General features: G+C 37.3%; 1 protein-coding gene across 4 annotated transcripts in view; it reads right to left on the reverse strand.

Annotated features, from left to right (window-relative positions):
* Nucleotides 1-20,962, reverse strand: part of Pias1 (protein inhibitor of activated STAT 1) — a 142,441-nt gene that overhangs the window by 88,729 nt on the left and 32,750 nt on the right. For 3 of the 4 annotated variants that reach the window (XM_063256876.1, XM_063256877.1, XM_003480032.5), the window contains exon 2: nt 3,894-4,338. In XM_063256876.1, coding sequence (XP_063112946.1) covers nt 3,894-4,338 — 445 coding nt within the window. Of the gene's footprint in view, nt 1-3,893; nt 4,339-9,398; nt 9,504-11,941; nt 11,960-20,962 lie in introns of those variants that run through there. The other variant, XM_013143990.3, reaches the window with a different exon arrangement.

Below are 20,962 nucleotides of genomic sequence, written 5' to 3' on the forward strand. Positions count from 1 at the left end.
ACTAGTTCACTAACACTGACCTCCCAGCCACCAGCATATTAACACATCGCACATCCTCCTGCACTTAGCACCCTCCACAACATTTAGCACAATGTTTGAGGACCCCATAAAATAGCACAAGTGTCAAAACCAGAAAAAGCACAAAAAACAAAACAAAACCGCACTAGACACCTCAATAAGAGGGCACACTTTTATGGGATGCAAGCTCAAAACAAGGCAAGCTGCCACCTAACTGGAGCACAGCGTGGAACGTACTCGCAAGGCGACTCTAAGTTCTCTCCACTCACACGTGCTGTGGGAGCACTGACTGAGGACTCTCAGATTTCAGCAGGCAAAATCACAAATGGTAAACCTACAAATAATGAGAACTAACACTATAGGGAAAGCCCAACTTAGTAAGTTTTATAAACTAGGTCTGGTCATGCTTCACTATAATCCCAGCCTCCACTGTAAGTTCAAGGTCACCCTGGACCTTGCAGGGTTACAAGATCCTATCTCAAACAACTAAGTGAAACATTTTAGTAATTCAGTAAATTTTATAAGTATGAGGGTTTACATATTGATAATTAACAAGAATGCAAAATTTTATGACACTGTCTTCAAATTGTCACACACAAACACAAAAAAAATCACTACCGTGTTCTGGTAAAGTTTACAGATGAAGAATAAAAATGAAAAATTTAAAATTCATTGCTACCCTTTAAAAACAGTCAACAGGGTGGGAGGATACTATAGAAAGATATCAGAAACAGCAACTTCTATTTTATTTTATTTTAGTTTGGTACCAAGGAATCAAATTCAGGACGTCATGTTTGGCAGGCAGAGGCTATGCCACTGAGCTATATCCCCAGCCCTATTTTACTCTTTTACTATTTTGATGCTGAGCATTGAACCCAGGGTCTTGTGCATGCTCAGGTTAGGCACCCCTCTAAGTTACATCCTCAGCCCTAAAAATATAAGTGTTTATAAGCTCTCTGCCTCTAGTATCTCTTTAGGGAGAAAAAAAATCAAGACATGCTTACCATCACTATTACACATTTTAAAAGTTCATAAGAATAAATGTACTTTAAATATTAAAACAAAAAGTATTTTGTTATTTTGTTTTTTTGCGACAGAGTCTTGCTATTTGGAATGCGCTGGACTTGAACTCACCAGGTAGTCCAGGCAATCCTCCTGCTTCAGCCTTTCAAGTGCTAGAACTAGCACTTGAAAAATAGAATTTCAGTAATTTTGAAGCCTCATACTTGGCTTCAAAAAGATTTAAGATACAAGCCCAGAACTCTGGAAGATGAAGGCAAGAGGATGAAAGGTTTGAGCCTAGCCAGGCAACTTGGCAAGGCTCTGATTCAAATTAACAATTTAAAAATGGGCTAGGAGCCAGGCATGGCAGAGTTCAAGGCCAGCCTGGCAACCCAGTGAATTCAAGGCCAGCCTATCCTATACTGCAAGACCTTGTCTCAAAAAAGCAAAAAACAAACAATTTAAAAAATAAATAAATAAGGCGAGGGTGGGGGGCACCAAGGAAAACAACTCATGTGAAGAACTTTGATTCAATCCCTTCTACTGGGGCTGGAGGCACACAACAATGCCCACACAGACATGAACAGTGAAAAGACAATTGGTATGGACAACTAGAAATGAAAATCTTGAGTTATATGTTCAAACAAACTATCTTAATAAAATAAGTTTGATTTTTTCTAAACATTATCTGTACAGCCATAATGTGTGCCCAGTTTGCATCTCCGATCTCCATAATACAACTGATATACATACTAATTACCATCTAATCATACTAACTCTTGAAATTTATGTTAGTGAAAATTAAAACAAAAACACAACAGGTTAATTAAGACCACAAGAAACTTTGAAGGCTATGATCAAAAATGTAAAAACCACCATTTTTTCCTGTCAAATTTTAAATGATACTCATTGCAACATGTTTTTGATAGTAAAAAAAAAAACAAGAAAAATTCACCTTTTAATAAAAGGGTCATTTAAAATCAAGGAACAGTACATAATCCTTAATAAGAAACGAGCTAGACTATATCATATGCACACATAAAGATCTTACATAGGTACATTTAAAGTTGTAAAATGAGAGATACACAAACAAAGGATACTTATATGATGGAGTAAAAAAAGCCCCACAGACTATTAAGTACATGATTCATTCTATGAAAAATAAGCACAATTTCTCACACACACACACACACACACACACACACACACACACACTGCTAACAAAGCAGTAGCTTCGGCAATTTAACATTTCAAAATGAGCTTTATAAGCAGGTAGGTATCTTGTTATGGCCATTTTCAATTTGAAATAATATAAAATTCATGTTATCTGACAACTTCTGTATCTTCATTTATTCGGGAAAGTTCTGCTAAACATAATTAAAAACAAACGCTCCCCAGCTCCAAGATAGAATTTCAATAATTTTTCTCCAAAAATTCTTCAAAAGAAAAAAAAAGTTATCAGCATTCACCAATCCGAAACCTGAAATGTTTAGTGATACAAATTTACTTTTATAAGGACCCAAAGTAAATATTTTAGGCTCTATAGACACACATGGTCTCTATTACAGTCTTTGCTTGTCTCTTTTCTTCCTTGTAACTCTTCTAAGATTATTTTTGAGGGCCGAGGATTTAGCTCAGTGGCATAAGCACCTGCCTAGCAAGTGCAAGCCTGAGAGTTTCATCCCCAGTACCAAAAAAAAAAAAAAAAACCAGAATGTTTGTGAAAATTTTTATTACTCAGGCCCACACAAAAACAGGCCATAAGCCAGATTTAGCTTGCTGCCCATGGTTTTGAGACCATTGATTTATAACAAGAAATCAGTATTTAGAAGCTTGATATTTTAAATGTATTACAACAAAGGCATCAAAGGTCACACAGGTTTAGTTTTATCCCCACATTATGTAAAGTGGTATTATAGAAAGTAAATATAAGTTGATACTCTGAACTCTGTGTGTGTGTGTGTGTGTTTGTGGTATATGTGTCTGTGTGTATTGAGATTAAACCTGGGGCCTTCATACTGAGCTACATCCCCATAATATTTTATATTCTGAGACATAGTTTGAGTAAGTTCCTCAGGCTGGGCTAGAACTTGCAATCCTCCCACCTCAGCTCTCAAATTGCCTAGCTTACAGGTGTGCACCACTAAACCGAGCTAATACACTGAATTCTATATGCTAGATAAACTGATCAAAGGACTAGAAACACAGTAAATGCAACCTCAGGCATTCATATTATTTAACCATGATCTTGTATGTGCCTGTAAAGCATACATATCCACTGAAAAAAATCAACTAAAATTTAATTACAGATCAAAGTTCAAATCTTTTTATGATTATTAAAACCATTCACACATTCAAATAATCAAAATGAGTTCTTTGTTTCAGATATCATCAACCCCTAAAAATTAAGTACTAAATTCAGAACCTGGTAGTGATTTATTTAGCTTTAGTTTTATCATGATTATTACAAAATATTAACAATCTAAACTATTCTTTGAAAGTGTATATTCTTGAAACCTCTTAATATTTACCATGTCAATAACCAATTACTTTTTTTGTTTTCTGAGACAAGTTCTCACTATGCAGTTTAGCCTGCCCTCAAACTCACAGCGATACTCCTACCTCAGCCTCCTGAATGCTAGGCTTACAGGCATGCGCCATCACGCCTGGCCACCAAGTAACCAATTACTGTACCACTTTTTTCTTTCTCATTAAAAGACAGCTTTTATTTATTTGCTTTTATTTAAAATTGAAAGATCTTCATTATCATCATCAAATGTAAACATCATTATGAATAATAAACCTGGTCAAATTAAAACCTAAAATGAGAAATTCATCCTGCAGAAGTAACCAAATATTCATAAAAATCTTACCTAGACTGGTGGGTTTTATCAGTTCATCCAGTAAGTCATAAAATGGTAGTTTTTGAAGTTTTATATCCGGATGCACTGGGTGAAGAGCTGATGTAAGATGTGGGAGTTCCAGTTCATGTTTAGGTCCCAGAAGAGAAACAGGGAGTAACGGTGATGATGCAGGGTGACCGTCATAAGTGAGCTGTGGAATGGTAGATGGAGACAAAGTTGCTGGCATAGGACTTGAATGTACATTGGGGATGGACAAGTCCGCAGGTGTCATGATTTTCTGGGGGAACCGCCGCCTATACAGTTCTTTAATTTTCATTTGCACAGCAGGACTACAGCCAGCCTTGAGTAAATGCAGAGCCTTTGTGAGAAGTTCGTGTTTGCGTCCGTGTTTGTTTCTCCCGGCGTAGCCCAACAATACTTGGAGTTCAGAAACTCTAAGGCTCATAACCATTTGCTTGGAGAAAAAATAAAATGTAAAACATTAGTATCCAATACAATACTGAACAATATTAACCAATACTTTATTTTAAACCCTCTACTTACAGACTGCTTAAACAAGGCCAGCTCATTTACAATTCTAGTGACTTCAAACTTAAAATGCAATCACTGAGCTGGGTGTGGGGCATGTGCCTGACACTCCAGCACAGTGGGATGCTAAGACAGCAATACCATCAATCTGAGTTTTGCCTGGGCAACTTAGCACAATTACATTTCATAATGAAACAGAAAAGGGCAGAGCAATACAGCTCAGTTCACAATCTCTGGATTTGTGAAGCGTGGTGGTGCACACTTGTACTCTCAGCCCTTAAAAGGTTGAGGCAGGAAGATCGATGAGCATTCAAGGCCAGCCTGGCTATGTAGTGAGTTCAAGACCAGACTAAACTAGACTGCGAGACCCTATCTCACAAAACCAAAAACCAAAACAAAACAAAACAAAAAACACCTGGATCCAATCCTCAGCACCAAAGAAGGAAAATTTTAATCACTTAAGTAACCAAAGAGATTTAAAATTAATGTTCCTAACTTCCCTGGTTTCCACCTAGTGTACACCAACAGGACTATATCTCACTTCCTCCCAATGTGCAGCTGAGACTGGCAGGTACTCAGGTATCACGTAAGTCTCCAGAAGAACATGCTACGCATGTGGCAAGGCGGATAATATGCCCTCACCAAAGTTTCCTTTTGTTTTCTTTCTTCTTTTTTTTTTTTAAACCATGCCTGGCTAACATTTTTTTTTCCCTTAAAGGAAAAAGAATAAATATATATGAAACAAACAGCCTACCTTGAGATGTATCCTGCCAGATGTAGGCAGGATATTAATACCAAATATTAGATTCTTTACTAACTTCGGAATTTGTAGGATTTCAATTGTACCTTTTTTGACCAATCACATATCATGATATTTTCACATGGGTTGTCACTTAAATTTTGTAACATATAAGATGTTAATCTTTCTGCTTTACATGTAAGTAGACTAGTTCACAACGATTAAAAAACTTATTTAAGGCCACACAGCTAAACAGTAATTGGATTCTAAAAGCTCCTGCTCTTTACACTAGCCCATTAAGAAAAGGACAAAGGTAGATCTATATTAACTCTTATTCCATTCAGAAGAATAGACTAAACGTTCAGGACTTCAAACTACAAACCATACCATGTAAAGCTACAGTAAAGATACCTAACTTTATTTAATCCTATGTTCACAAACTTTAGTCACTTTCTCCCCCAAGCCTCCCACACTAAGAAGCTGACAACAAGAAAGACCTATCTAATCCATTTCTCCTGTTTTAAAGCATCAGAAAACGGCATTCAAAGACAATAAATACCTACCCTAGGGTCACACAGCTATTAAAGAAGAATCCTAAAAGTCTTCACTATCAGTGACAGAAGTGTTAGGATGAAGCCACACACATGAGCCTATCCTTCTTCAAGTGTTTGATTCCTCTCCTCTCACCAAGCACCCAAACACAAAAGTTGTGCTACCTTCCCTAACTCCTCACTACTTAGTATACTGACCCTTCTCCTAGTCAGTCCTCCTGGGTCTTTGCAGGTGGCAAAACTAGTACAAAAAAAAAAAAGTACACAGAGTTTTATTAGTAGCACAGTTGATTAATCAAAGATACAAGGGCATTTTTGCTAGTTCTTTGGCCTGGAAAGCACTTGTTTCCTCATGGAAAGGCCTTGTCAACTCTGCTTGACAGGACTACTTCTACTGGTCACTTTCATGTTTTTATTTTAGTATTATTCCACTACTTCTGTTTGTATATGTCATTCAATGACCGCCAGACTGAGGTTCTCTAGGTTCTCTCTGCCTCCTGACAACGGCAGAAACTTACAAATGTCTGCAAAATGAAGAAAGGCACAGCAAACTTGTGTAGGAATGGAGATGGAATGCACTGACAAATTATCCAAATGAATGCCCAAACACAAGCTCTACAGAGGAATGCAAAGATATAACACTGACTACAAATTCTGCCCACCCTAAAAATATTTCTCTTTACAGATGTTATCAGAGATTGTAAATAATTATAAATTATAATGTCAGCAGTTTCCACTTACTGAAATACCATATAGCATACAAGAAGAATTTTAAAGATGTTCTGTCATTCCTTTCAAAAGGAAGAGGAATTTGAAACAGAAACACAGCATTATTAAGTGTTTGCTTTCAAAGAAATAATTCAAGTGGAGCATAGTGCCCATGCCTCTAACCCCAGCTATTTGCGGGGCACGATTCAAGTTTGAGGACAGTCTGGGCAATTTGGCAAGAGCTTGTCTCAGAATCAAAAGGGATGGGGATATAGCTCAGTGCTCTCTGGGTTCAACTACCACTGAAGAAGGGGGGGAGGGGAAAGGAAAAGGATTGTAACTTCAAAGATTAAATATTCAGTTGGCATTGGTCAAATGTACTTTGTTTTACAAGGAAAAAGAATACACAGTATATAAACTTTAGAGAAAAACAGTTAGTAATGTGCCCCCACACAATGGTAAACTTCAAACATTATGATGTGATTTTTAGCACTGTTTCATGACCTGGTGGCACAGACTCTGAGCAAGGACTGCACAGAAGACATGGAAGCTACAGAGGGGCCGGGTGGTGCTAACTCACCTCTGGCACCACCACATGGTCAGTTGGATGGAAACCCACACAGATAATCAGTATTGATTACTGATAGTATTTTAACCTATCTATTTACACGTATATGTACCTATAAAGATAGATGTATATGTTTTTTTGATGGAAGCGTCCCTGGACCTGTATTTTATAAAATAACTTGTTAAAATACTTTGTAGCTACACTGGTGTGTAAAAAGTACAAAAATACCTCAAATAGAATAGTCCTGTAATGCCAGCTCTCAGGCTGAAGCAGATTCCCCATTAATTAGAATCTAGGTTCGATTACACTGCGAGACCCTCTCAAAAAAAAAAAACCAAAAAACAAATGAAAAAGCTTGTTATAATTATGCGTTCAATGTTGCCAATATTAGAAAATAAGTAATTTTGGTAAATTTTTATTCCAATATAGCTCAACCTACCATTTTTGCTAAAAGTAGTAACAAATACAGTATTACCAAAGAAAAGAAATGGTTTCGTTGATGCCATTAAGAGATACAACTAAATCTTCTGCTTTACATGAAGTAGTAGAAATTAATTAAAATGATTAACCTTTGTCAATGTATCTGTTTGGTACAGCTACCGACAGCACCCCAGCCAAGGTTGGTAAAGAAGAGGGACTTACAAAACTAATGGAAGGTGATGCAAATGCCACTGGCAATTCACATCTGAAGAAATAATCACTGCATCACACACCAAGACAATTTATTTGCAAAAGCTTTAAAAATGATCATGTTGTGGGGGCAAGGACTTAGTTCAATGGCATAAGAGCGTACCTGGCAAGTGTGAGGTCATGAGTTTACTCTGGTACCAAAAAAAGAAAAAAAAGGATCATGTTGTGCCTGTGGGTAATCAAAACTGTGAACGTCACAATATTCAAGGGATTGAATCAATGTGAACTGCAGAGTTCCCTGAAAGAATGAATACTGATTTACAGGCACATCATTTAATTTGCTGAAGGTGGCTAAATCAAAATAAAATGTCAAGATTTCATGATTTGCTAAATGAAATCAAGTCATTCATGAAATCAAAAGGCAAATCTGTGCCAAAACTTGGAAGAGGAAATATGGCTCACAGATTTAGCATTTTTGGTATACATAAAAAGTTAAACACAGATTTTCAATATGTAAAAAATTAACATATCCATGTTACGTTTTAAACCACAATGTTCAAAATAAAACATACAAGCTCAAGTTATAGCAAGTAATTGTATGCATTTTAACACACTAATTAATCACAGTTCTGTGAACCGTGAAAAATACAGCATAGCTTTCTTTTTGCTTTTTGTTTTTTAAGACAGGTTCTCACCACATAGATTAAGCTGGCTTGAACTCACTATTGTAGCCCAAGCAATCCCTGAACTTATGGCAATGTTCCTATCTCATCCTCCTGAGTGCTGAAATTACAAACCTGTGCCACTATGCCTGGTCAGCCTTGCTTTCTGTGAGGTTTTCTGTTTGCTGTGTTGGTTGGTTGGCTGGTTGATTCTGAGACAAGGTCTTACTATGTACTGGCCGGCCCTGAACTCACTACGTAGCCCAGGCTGGCCTCAAACTTACTGCAATCCTCTTGTCTCCGCCTGTGAGGGCTGGAATTACAGACATGCAACACCATGTGCAGCTCTGCTTTCAGTTTTGATACAGAAATCTGTAAACAAAGCCAGGTGTGGTGGCTTACACCTGTAATCTCAGCACTGGGGAGGCTGAAGCAGGAAGATTACTGTAAGTTCAAGGTCATCCTGCACTAAATAGTAAGACTCTTTCAAAAAAACAAAAACAAAAAAAAGGAAACTTGAGAACAAGTTTCAAGATTTCAGAAAAACAATTATCAATTTTTTAGTATATCTGTAACTCCATTTCAGACAGCAAACATATTCCCTATAAATTTTCAAATCAAACAGTTACAAACATATAAATCAAAGAAAAATTTAATCAGTCTCTTTATTAGACTTTTGAAGGACCTATCTTTCCTGAGAAAAACACCCTCACTTCCCAATCATACCTTGTTTATATCATTACTTTTTGGCAGTACTTATCCATGTGAACACCTATTTTTTAATCCATTTTACTTCAAGGAGAAAAAAATCTGAAAATTTCAAAACACATCAGTCAAGGGGCAACAACAGTATATACACTGCACATTGTCATTCCCAGATAATTCACACAGAGCACAAGAATCTGCATTCAATTATACAAACAATACCAGCACAAATCTTTCTCTTCAGTGAACTGAGAGAAATCAATAGTATAACTAGTTCTTTAATATACATACATAGATATATATACATACATACAAGTATACATACATTGTTTCAGCTTCTCACACTAGTAAGACAATACAATGTTTACACATGTGTGTCATTTATTTTACTTATGAGTATGGTCTCAGGTTGCATCCATTTACCTATAAAAGTCTCTAGTTTATCCTTCTTTATGGCTGAGTAGCACTCCACTGCATAAAAATACCACATCTTTTTTATCCATTCCTCCGTCCATTGGTTGTGAATACCTATTTTTAAGGAGAAAGCATGTGGTAATTTCTGAAGATAACCTTAAGAACTCACTAACGACTGCATCTGCTTCCAGTGAACCAGGCACTGATGCATTAATTTCACAAAAACATCAAATATCCCATTAGTTTTGTTGCTCACTTAATGATATAATTGAGATATAAAAAGCAAGTTTTATTGATTAAAAAATATTAACTGTATTATATAAAATATTTACATGAGGCCCAAGACAATTCTTCACTCAATGCAATCCAGGTAGCCAAAAGGTTAGATACCACCGAGACACAACTATCTTTCTACTGCAACTCAAATCCATTCCTCAAAAACAAATGATACAAGAAGATGAAAGAAGAAAAAATGAAAAAGAAGATATATTGTATACAAGTACCAACATCTTACAAGAAATGTAATCAAGTACTAAGAGCATATACAAAAATTTCAAAATGCTATTCAGGAAAACCATTAACTTGGATCAGGGATATATAGCTCAGTGGCACAGTGCTTGCCTGGCAAACATGAGGTCCTGAGTTGTTTCCAGTACCAAAAAAAAAAAAAAAAGAAAGAAAGAAAGAAAGACAGACAGACAGACAGACAGACAAACTCATAAATTCCTCACTGACAGCATAGGAGCGCAAGCCTGTAATCCCAGCACTCAGGAGGCTGAAGAACTGCTCAAATTCAAGACTAGACTGGGTTACAAAGTGAGCTCAAGGCCAGCCTGAACTGCACAGTGAAACTCTGTCTCAAAAAGACCAAACAAAAAATAAAAAGCCTCTTCATTGATGACAACTCTAGTCCTTACTCTAGAGGTACAACCAGTGAAAGGTCATAAGATGTATGACTGCATTATTTTTCTGGAAAAAAAAAATTTGGCAACTTATGTAAAACTGCTTCCTTGCTTTATGGTCCTAGGAAAAAGTTAATGAGGCTGCATTGAACATGACAGTACTCAATTATATACACCTTTTGACTGCCTCTGAAAGGCAAAGTAAGCAACAACTAAAACAATACAGTGCCTGGCACATGGCACATAGTCCAAAGACAGCTGTTACTAGCAAGTCAAGATTTCTAATTTTTGTTTGCTTTTTTAAACACAAGATTCCTCATTAATTATTATAATTATGAGGCAGATATTGTCCTCACTGTTCTTACATGGAAAATAGATTTAGTAATATTAAGGAACTTAATGTCACACAACTAATTCCACTACAAATGTACTTTCACATGTCAACATATGTACTGACACTTTGAGAAAACAAACCATGCCTTTTAATAAGGAAACAAGAAAAAACAACAGGGTGTGGGGATGCGTGCCTGTTATCCCAGCACTTGGGATACTGAGGCAGAAAGATTGCTACCTGTGCTACACAGAGAACAGATCAAGGCCAGCCTGAACTACAAAAACAAGACCCTCTCTAAAAAGTGAAACAAAATAAAACGATCGATCTAATTAACATTGAGCCGGGCATGGTGGTGCATGCCTGTAATCCTGAATCTCTGGAGGCTGAAGTAGAGGGATCGGTGTGAGTTTGAGGCCAGCCTGGGCTACGTAAGTGAGTTCAAGGCCAGCCTGATCTGCACAATGAGAACTTATCTCAAAAAATAAATAAATAAATAAAAAATAACATTCAACCTCCATTGCAAGTTTTAATGTTTTGGCTTTTTAAAAGTTGTTCATTTAGGGGCCAGGGATTCAGCTCAGTGGCACAAGCACCTGCCTGGTAAGCACGAGGTCATGAGTTTGATCCCTCGTACAAAAGAAAAAAAAAATTAAAGTAGGTCATTAAGGTAAAACTGAGGCCAGGCAGGGTAGCACATCCCTGGAATCCCAGAACCCTGGGAGGCTGAGGCAGAAAGATCCCAAATTTGAGCTCACCCTGGACAACTCAGCAAGAACCTGTTTCAGAACAAATTATTAAAGGGCTGGGGGGGGGGGCGGGGAGTTGAGGTGTAAAACAGTACAAAAGTATTGAGTTCAGTCCTTAGTATTGAAAAAGAAAAAAGAAAAAAAAATATTTGGGTTCAAATTAAGCACTGCATGTAATCACATTACATGAAAGATCTGAAAGTATCTATTGCTATTACTGGAGCAGCTGTTGCATACTCAAGAACTGTAACAAGCATGCAGTATTGCCTTTTGGGGTTTTTTTTTTTTTTTTGGTTTTGTTTTTACACACAGTTATTTCTTTAAAACTAAAGAAGGGACAGGAATACTGAAACATCTGTAGCATCACTCAGCCAAAAAAGTTCTAGAGAAGCATGAAGCAGTGAACTCACAATATAAAGCGTTGACAACTAACCACTTAAATGAGAGGCTGAAAGGAAATATATTCAAATCTGCTATGTATTTAAAAATCTTCACTTGTTAGCCCTACAACAAAACGAGTATTTATGATTAAAGATAACATCAACTACTACTTCTAATAGAAATCATTACCTCCACAGCAATTTCAGAAGCATTCTGCTGACTCTACATCCTCAAATGATAGTTCTCAGAAGCCTAGAGGATTAAAAAATGCCTAAGACAGAAAAGCACTCTATGAAGAGCATCTTAAAGTCACTGTTAAATCATAGAAATACACACAATTTTTTAAAAACCCAAGTAGTTCTAAGAAATAAGACAATTCCCTCACCCCACCTCAATTTTCAAGTCCCTGAGGCAACTACTTCACGTCTTTTTAGCTGTTTCTTTTGGAACTTTTAACTATGATCTATACAGCTGTTTCTTTTCTTTCTCTGATTGCCCACAATAAGAAATAATGGTCTTTAACTCAGTTATATCGCCTCACCTCCCACTTTGCATAATTTGGGTTAAACTGTCAGAGCTGACATTATTACCATGACTGTAAATAATATTCATACCTCAAAAATACACTGTGACTATCCTTTGTGTGTAAGTGCTTTCCTTATAGTTAATCATACCATTTTTCCAACTGGTTCATTTTCTATGTACCTACTGCCAATTCATCTGTAAACTGTCCTAAAAGTCTGATTTTTAATGGACAAACATACAATATAAAGATACATCAGATAAATCTGGGGTTTTAGTTTTGTTCTGGAGACTAGGTCTCATGCAGTTCAGGCTGGCCTTGAACTCATTTTGTAGCCCAGGCTGGTCTCAAACTCACAATGATCCTCCTGCTTCAGCCTCCCAAGTGCTGGAATTACAGGCATGCACCACCACGCCCGGCTTTATTTTCTTTTTTGAAGACATACTTCCTGTAGCCTTCCACTCTTGCTCTTTTGGATTATGAGTCTAGGCCAGGCTTGGCCTGGATGGGAGTGCATACCTATAGTCCAAGCACTCAGGAAACTGAGCAGGAGGATACAAGCCTGGACAACATAGCAAGTTCAGGGCCAGCCTGAACACACAGCAAAATCCCATGAACAAAACAAAACTTCTAGGCCTGGTGTACAGTTATGGTCATGGAATTTCCCTTTAATTATCTTGGGAATTCCCTGTTTCTCTTCTATATTAGATCCCTTTTTCCTTATCTTGTTTCCTATTTTTTCTTATTTTTCTCTTTTAACAGGGTGTTTTCTCCAGTAGCTTTCTGAGAAAGAGGATAGGGAAGTACTATTTATTTTCTTCATTCACTGTACTATCTTTAAAAATCTTCATTTACTAATACTTTAACCACTGAGTTTGGCTGAATACGGAATTTTAGGAAGGAAACCGTACTGTCACAATTTGAAGGCCTTTACTCGCTGTCTTCGGGTCTTCAGTGTTGGTATCAAGAATCCTGGCTCTGGGCTGGTAGTATCGCCCAGCAGCACAGCACTTCTCTGGCAAGCACAAGCCTAGGCTACATGCTGTCTCCAAAAAAAAAAAAAAAACACATAATGCTTATGTAATATACTTTATTCATACTTTTGCTTTCTGTCCACAACAGCAAGGAATAATCTAAAATTCTACACATCAAAGCCTGTATAGTCCAACAAAACTATTGCGTTCATTACTTTCAAAGTCAGATGCATCATTCAATGGAACTAAGTCTGGATCATTTCTAATCCTTCCCATTAGAAATAATAAGGGGCTAGTTCATTAGCAGTTTGTCAACAACACCCAGTTCAACCAGAAAGCCTAGTTATACAGTTTCTACTCCATATAGTGTCTCAGGTTGGTTACATATTTCTTCATGATTGTCTTCCATCCACCTTCTCATCTTCTCTTTCTCAAAATAAGGCAAATGCAAGTGATTTGTAGCATCTATGCCTCTAGATGATCATGTTCCTCCTCTCCTGGACTCTACTGCATCATACTGATTATACTGAGTTCACACAAAATAACAAAATCATACATAAAAAGGAGATTTCATTCTTCAAGCAAAGTATAAACTTAATATTGATGAAATTCTGTACCATGATTTCAACCTTTGATTATTTAAGCATCATCCCCATTTATATACCATCACATTTCATGAAACAGATGTGTGTCAAAAAGCTCCCTCTTGTCATTAATGGTGATGCACACCTGTAATCCCAGCACTTGGGAGGATGAGGCAGAAATATCATTGGGAGTCTGAGGCCTGCCTGGGCCACATAGTGAGTTCAGGGCCAGCCTGAACTACATAGTAAGCCCTGTCTCAAAAAACAAACTCCCGGGGGCTGGGGATTTAGCTCAGCGGTATAAGTGCCTGCCTTGCAAGCAGGCAGTTGTGAGTTTAATCCCTGGTACCGATAAAAAGGAAAAAGACCAAAGAAAAAACAAAAAAACAAAAAAACTTCCCTCTTGATAACATAAATACTAAAAATAAAAATCTAATCCAGAACAAGTGTAGCTAGGAGGATGAGGCAGAAAGTTTACAAGATCAAGGCGAGTCTAGGTAACTTAGCAAAAACCTATCTCAAAATTTAAAAAGGGCTGAGGACAGAGCTTACTGTAAAGATCCCAGGTTCAATCCTTAGTATCCCCACCCCAAATATTAGGACCTAAATGAGCATGCAGATCAAGAGAGTATAAGATGAACAAATACACAGGTAAGTTAGTCTATAGAAACATACATAATAATGTATTAGTTCTATTCTTAAAAGGTATTCAATGCCTACTATGTGTCAAGTACATGTACAATGTGATACACTAATAATATACACTGGATTTGCATTCTGGTACTGACTTTGTCAGTAATTTACCAAACCATAATCTTATAGGGTGCTTTCTTACTTCTAAAAGTGAAGAATGATCAGTTCCTTAAAATTTCAAAATTCTATTATAACTATCAAATAAAATCTCAAACTTCTACTCTTCTATAGTAATTCAACTCAGTCAATGAAATCTTTCTACATGTACACGCTCACTTTGCATGGTCTAAATTCCACAATGGTCAGTCCCCATTCTCTTTGCCTTTCGCAATGCAACCCTTCCTGTGCCCAGGCTGAGCTTTGGGCTGAGACACCAGTGTTTGTTAGTCATCATGGTCACTGGAGATAGGTTCAGCTGAGCCCTTGCTTCATCATGACTGTCTGATCGCAGACCCAGCCTGAGTTTTTATACACATGATGGCAATAATAGTCTAAGTATAATTATGGGTACTAGATCATGTGTGTAAGAGACACACTATAAAATTTAACATACATTAGGTTTTAATACTTGTACTCCTTACTTATTTTACTATTTTGAGGCAAGCTCTTATAAAATAGTCCAGGTTAGCTTTAAACCTCCTGCTTCAGACTCCTCCTATAAGCAGGAATTTTAGGGACTACACTAATCCCTGCCCTCAAGCTCTGTTATTATTTTCATTCTTAACAATTCATGTAAATGACATTTAACTATGATTAAAAACACTGTACAATCTTCTTGCTTCAGCCTTCCCGAGTACCACTATGCCTAACTGCTACTGCTATAACTTTTAACTAGAAATCTTGTATTTTTAGTCTTTTCCTATTTTATCCACTGGTTGGTGGTTACTTCAACAACTTAAGCACTGTTCTTTTTTTTTAATCACGTTTCTTGTTCCCTAAAATAGGCAATGGGTGTAATCCTAGCACTCTGAGAGACTGAGGCAAGAGGATTGGAAAATTCAAATCTAGCCAGAAGCAACTTAGCAAGATCTTGTCTCATGGAAAAACATTTTTAAAAGGGCTGAGGACAAAGTGACAGATGTAAATGCTACATCTGGGAGGATGAAGTTCAAGCTCAGCCCAGACAACTTAGCAAGACTCTCAAAAGGTCTAGCACTCAGGAGGCTGAGGCAGTAGGAAAGAGGTGAACTGGAGGCTAGCATTGACAATATAGTGAGGCCCTGTGGTAAAAATCAAAAGGAGGATGAGGGAGATATCTCAGGGGATATAGCTCAGTGGCAAGTACCTGCCTAGCAAGTGTGAGGTCTTAAGTTCAATTCCTAGTACCAAAAAAAAAAAAAAACTCAGCACGGTGGTGTATTCCTCTCAGGAGGCTGAGGCAAGAGGATCTTTACAAGTTAGAGATCAACCTGGGCTAAGAAGTGAGCTCAACACTAGCCTGAACTACCTAGCAAGGCACTGTCTCAAAAAGACCAAAAAAAAAAAAAAAAAAAAAGGCCAGCCTGAACTACACAGTAGAGGCCTTGTTTCAAAAAACTAAATAAATAAACAAACAAGCAAATGGGTTATCCCTTAGTGCAAAGGCCCAGAGTTCATCCCCAGTACCCTAAGGCACAGGAGAGGGTTTTCTACCCCACACCTCTTATTGTGTACTTTTAGTATAAGTCCTCCTCTACATATTGAATTTTTTTAAGTAGAAAACTCAAAGAGCTTAGAGATAAGATAAACACTTACCTCCACATCCAACTATGCTAACAACAGTTCGTGACACCTAGTGCCTCAGAGATGATGAGAAACTGACTCCTCTTGATTCTGTCATCTAATAGCTCTTTCCCAGTTTTGTGTCATTAATAAAATTTTTAATATTCATCCATATCATCCTCTAAAACTTGACAGTTGATAGAACCAAAACCATAGAGTTCTGTGGCACATCACAAGACTCCCCACTAACAAAAAAATTTAAGGTTCAAGTAAAACTATTCAACTACTTATGAGTTAGGTAACTACTGTATCTCTTCCCCGCTCCCCCAGGATTCTCCAATCTTTTTATATTTTTTATTTTTTGGAGACAGGGTCTTGGTATGTAGCTCACGCTGGCCTCAAACTCAAGGCTATCCCTTAAACTTCAACCTTGAGTGCTGGGATTACGGGTGTGTGTGCCACCATGCCACTAAGTAATTTTTCAATAAACACTGCCCAGAAAGCTCAAGAAAAATCATTAAGCTTTTATTTTAGTCCTGATTACAAATTTTAGAGAAAAATTAATTTCAAAGTAAGATACATGCAAATATTCTAAAAGCTCTGGGAATAATTTCCTCATGTACTACAGAGAAATGTTTTTTTAAAAATAAGTAAGGTAAACATCTTACAATGACAGCTTTCGTAGCATTATTTTAAAATCCCATCAGAAACCTTCTAATGAAGGTTAATACTCCTTCCTATTTGACACAGAATGAAAGACTTTCATTTGATTACCCTATTGTAGAAAAGAAACTATTTCACAACAAAAGCATCCTTTGTTCCACATAGAGTAGAACTGCTAACCTACTGCAAAACTTAGATCATCATGATTTATATGAACATAAAAAGTTAACACAGTAGTAAAAGCAAGTTTAAGGAAATACTCATCCTCTCTTTTCCAAAATTCCATCATTGTGAAAAAAACAAAAAAATTATGTTAACATAGTTTTTGAGGTTTTTTGTTTTTAATTTCAAGGTGAGGCCTATAAAAACACTAGTCTTCCTGAAATTTATGAAACAGAAGATTAGCTCAGAGGCCAAAAACCTTAGTGGACTATACCTTTTAGCACCCACTTTAACATATCTAGTATATTAATCAAAATTAAAAGCCAGGCCTAGTGGGAAATGGCTGTAACCCCAGCATTCTGGGAGGCTGAGGCAGGAAGATCACCAATTCAAGCCCAGCCTGGGGAATTAAGTGACTTAGTAAGGCCCTGTCTCAGAAAAAACAAAAAAAGAAAGTTTGCTAAGGCTGTAGTTCAGCTAGAAAGTCCTGAGTTCAACCTCCAATACTGCAGGCAGGCAGGTAGATCAATAGAACAAAATTAAAAAGGAAAACAAAGAAAGCAAAGTACAAAAACTGAATGATATAGTTAAATGTCAGTTCTAAAGGACAATTCATAAATTAGCCAATAAGTGAAACAAATGCCCCATGATAAGCCAGCCGTGGTGGCACACACCTGTAATCCTAGCACTCAGGAGGCTGAAGCAGAAGAATAGCTGCAAGTTTCAGGCCAGCCTGGGCTACATAATCAGTTCAAGGGCCAATGTGGACTACATATCAAAACTCTGTCAAAAGAAAAAAAAAAGACCTACTTGATTAGGAAAAGAAAGAAAAGGAAAGGAAGGGAAAGGCAAGGCAAGACAAAGCAAAAGTGGAAAACAGCATGCCTATTCTGAAGTAGAATTTGGTCCTTGCTGGGCATTGGCTCCCTGGATCATGGTGCACCACCATGGAAATCAGCAGAACTGACAGCAACCAGGCAGCAGAGTATGTGGGGGTAGAGGGTGGAGTAACTCAGGGGAAGCCATGCTTAAGAGACACCTCTCCCTAGCAGAAAACCATCCTACCATCTATGCCTTTAAGCTGCAAGCCCTGACCTCAGAGCAGTGGGTCTGGCTTGGTTTTTGGTTCCTTAGGTCTTTTTAGGGACCGAACCAAGCAAGGCTTTGTACTCCACCACTCAGCATCTCCAAGACTATATTCTTAAATTCAAAGTTTACTTAATACAGTTAGTTGCCTAGATGTCACCAATAGAAATCTCAAAACTTACAAAATGGGGATGTAACTAAGTGATACAGCACTTGTATAATGTGTCGGGCCCTTGGGTTCAATTGGGGGGGATGTCATAGCTAAGATGTAATCCAGGCTTCAAATTAAACTGCTCCAGTTGAAAGTAAATGTTAGGCTACTCTAAGTCAACATTTTCCAAATTAGGTTTGCAGTGATAATAGGTATTCAGAGAAACAGGGCAAAGCCACGTTTAGAAAATCCAACATTCAATGACCCTTCACCATGCCATCCTTTCTCAAGTATCTACATTAAACCACATATTCCAAGAAATCTAGCAGAAAACAAATGTTATTTTACCACTGTACAAATTCACTCGATTGCAAAATCCTTCTTTACCATTATCACTGGTAATTCATCAGCTCATTTCTTAACATTTCAGAAGAGTTGGCAGAATTATGAAGCAATCAAGTTTTCCAGGAGTTTCATTCTATCCCTGTTCCTAGCAATACTATTTAAAGCATCTCTTCCACTCTTAAAAAGTAACCCTGATAAATTATACTGATCACCCTAGAATTAATACAAGGGTGGCAAAACACACAGTAAGAAAGCATGTGAAGCCAGGTATGATGGTGCAGAACTGTAATCCCAGCACTCAGGAGGTTGAGTTAGAAGCACTGCAAGTTCAAGGCCAGCCTGGGCTACAAAGTAAGAGCAGGCCAGCCTGAACTCCACTGTGAAATCTTGTTGAAGACCTACAATGTCTCCAATGGTTTGGTTTTGTCGGTTTCGTTCTTTACTGTTTTGTTCAATTGTATTATAACTAATCGTATAGGCAATTCTATTAGAGATAGCGGGAGGCATTATGGTAACCATTGTTGATCACCTTGTATTATGTTTTCACATTATCTATTATGTCCACCCTTTTGACTTGACCGATTCTGTTCTGTTATGTCACATTTGGTTTTACTCTCTTCCAAAAAAGTAATAAGAACCGTGAGAACAATGAAACCCAAAATGTGGAATAGTCATTGTACAAAAGAGAGGAAAAGAAAGTGCTCTAAACTATATAACTGCATGTATGTTTAAGTGTATAAGATAGAATATGATATCACAGAGTTTTATTGGATCATTGAACAGAACTGTTTGCAGTATCATTGATGGAATGTCCACTTTACAAGCTTTAATTTTGTGACTTGAACAATTATTTCTAAGATGACAATATGTAATCCATTAACTAGTAATTTCCTACTGTTCATTTTTTTTCTGCAAATCTGTATAACTTGTACCCTTTCTCTGCTTTTTTTTTCTTTTCTCCTTAAATAAAATTTAAAAAAAAAAAAAAAAAAAAAAAAAGAAAGAAAAGAAAAAGCACACGAAACCAGGCAAAGTGGTGCAGACCTATATCCTAGCTGATAGGGGAGTTGAGGCAGAAAGATCACACAGGTTCCTGCCCACCCTGAGCAACTTAGTGTAATCCTGTCTCAAAACAAAAATAAATTTTAAAATCAAGGGTAGATGTCACTGTGTTTGATACCCTGGGACAGGGGAGAATGTACCACTATTACCAAATATCAAATTAGTATGGAGAAGTTACTGCACTCAGGATTTTACATAGACACAGTTTGGTAAGATGAGGCCAGAGGACCACAAGTTCGAGCCCAGCCTGGGTCACTATCAAAACCTTGCTTCAAAATAAAAACTGGCTTCGGATATAGCTCAATGCAAAGGTACGGGGTTCAATACCCAGTACTAGAAAAGCAAAGTTATACAAATGCTGATAAACCTCAACTCAGTTTTGTTTTGTTTTGAGACAGGGTCTTCACTGCATAGCTCAGGCTGGCCTTGAACTTGTGGCTACCCTCCTGCCTCAGCCTCCCAGGTGTTAGGATAACAAGTACGTGCCACCATGTCTGACCTTTTTCTCATATTTTTCAAAGAACTGTCCACTAGCAATCCTACACATATTTTCAAAATACTCTGGATTGGAGTGGGGACATAATTCAGCAGCACACTGCCTGGCATGGGCAAGGCAGTGTTCAATTCCCAGTACCCAAAAAGAAAAACTCTGGATTTTTGCTCTCATGAACCAAAGAGATTTAGGTAAGGAAGGCTATCCATAACTGTGTAGTTAAAAAGAGTTCATTATATCTAATTGTAAGGAAAGAAAAACTATCGAAAACACTTAAGGCAGCTCACGAATTTGCTCAGAATTCTTGATTCCACTTTCACTCTGTCTAGAGTGACCTCATCCATCTCTAAATTGACTTGAAAATCCCATCTCTAAATCATTCATAAATCTACTTCCAGCCTAGCTTTTGTCTTTTGAACTCCAAATCCACATACATCTGCTAAACATCTCTCTTTTACCCCAAAAGTATTTAACTCAACATGTCTAAATCTAAAATTACATACATCAACTCTCTTTCAAACTCTCCATTTGCTGGACTGCTTGCTCAAGCCAGAAAACTTCCTACACTACTTACACCTTCATTGCCAATCTATTTATTTACAAAGTCCTATCTATCCCACTTTCTTAAAATATCTACATTTCTGCTGCTACTTTAATCCCTACTCTCGTCACTATTATATCTGCAAGAAATTCTTAAGGGTTTTATCTGACTTCAATAATATCCTCTCCAAGTCATATTCGTGCCAAAATTTTTCTGTGGTTGCCTAACTACT

The sequence above is a fragment of the Cavia porcellus genome, unplaced genomic scaffold (assembly GCF_034190915.1).
Source record: "Cavia porcellus strain 051 isolate PalLab524CR breed Dunkin Hartley unplaced genomic scaffold, mCavPor4.1 scaffold_10, whole genome shotgun sequence".
NCBI lineage: Eukaryota > Metazoa > Chordata > Mammalia > Rodentia > Caviidae > Cavia > Cavia porcellus.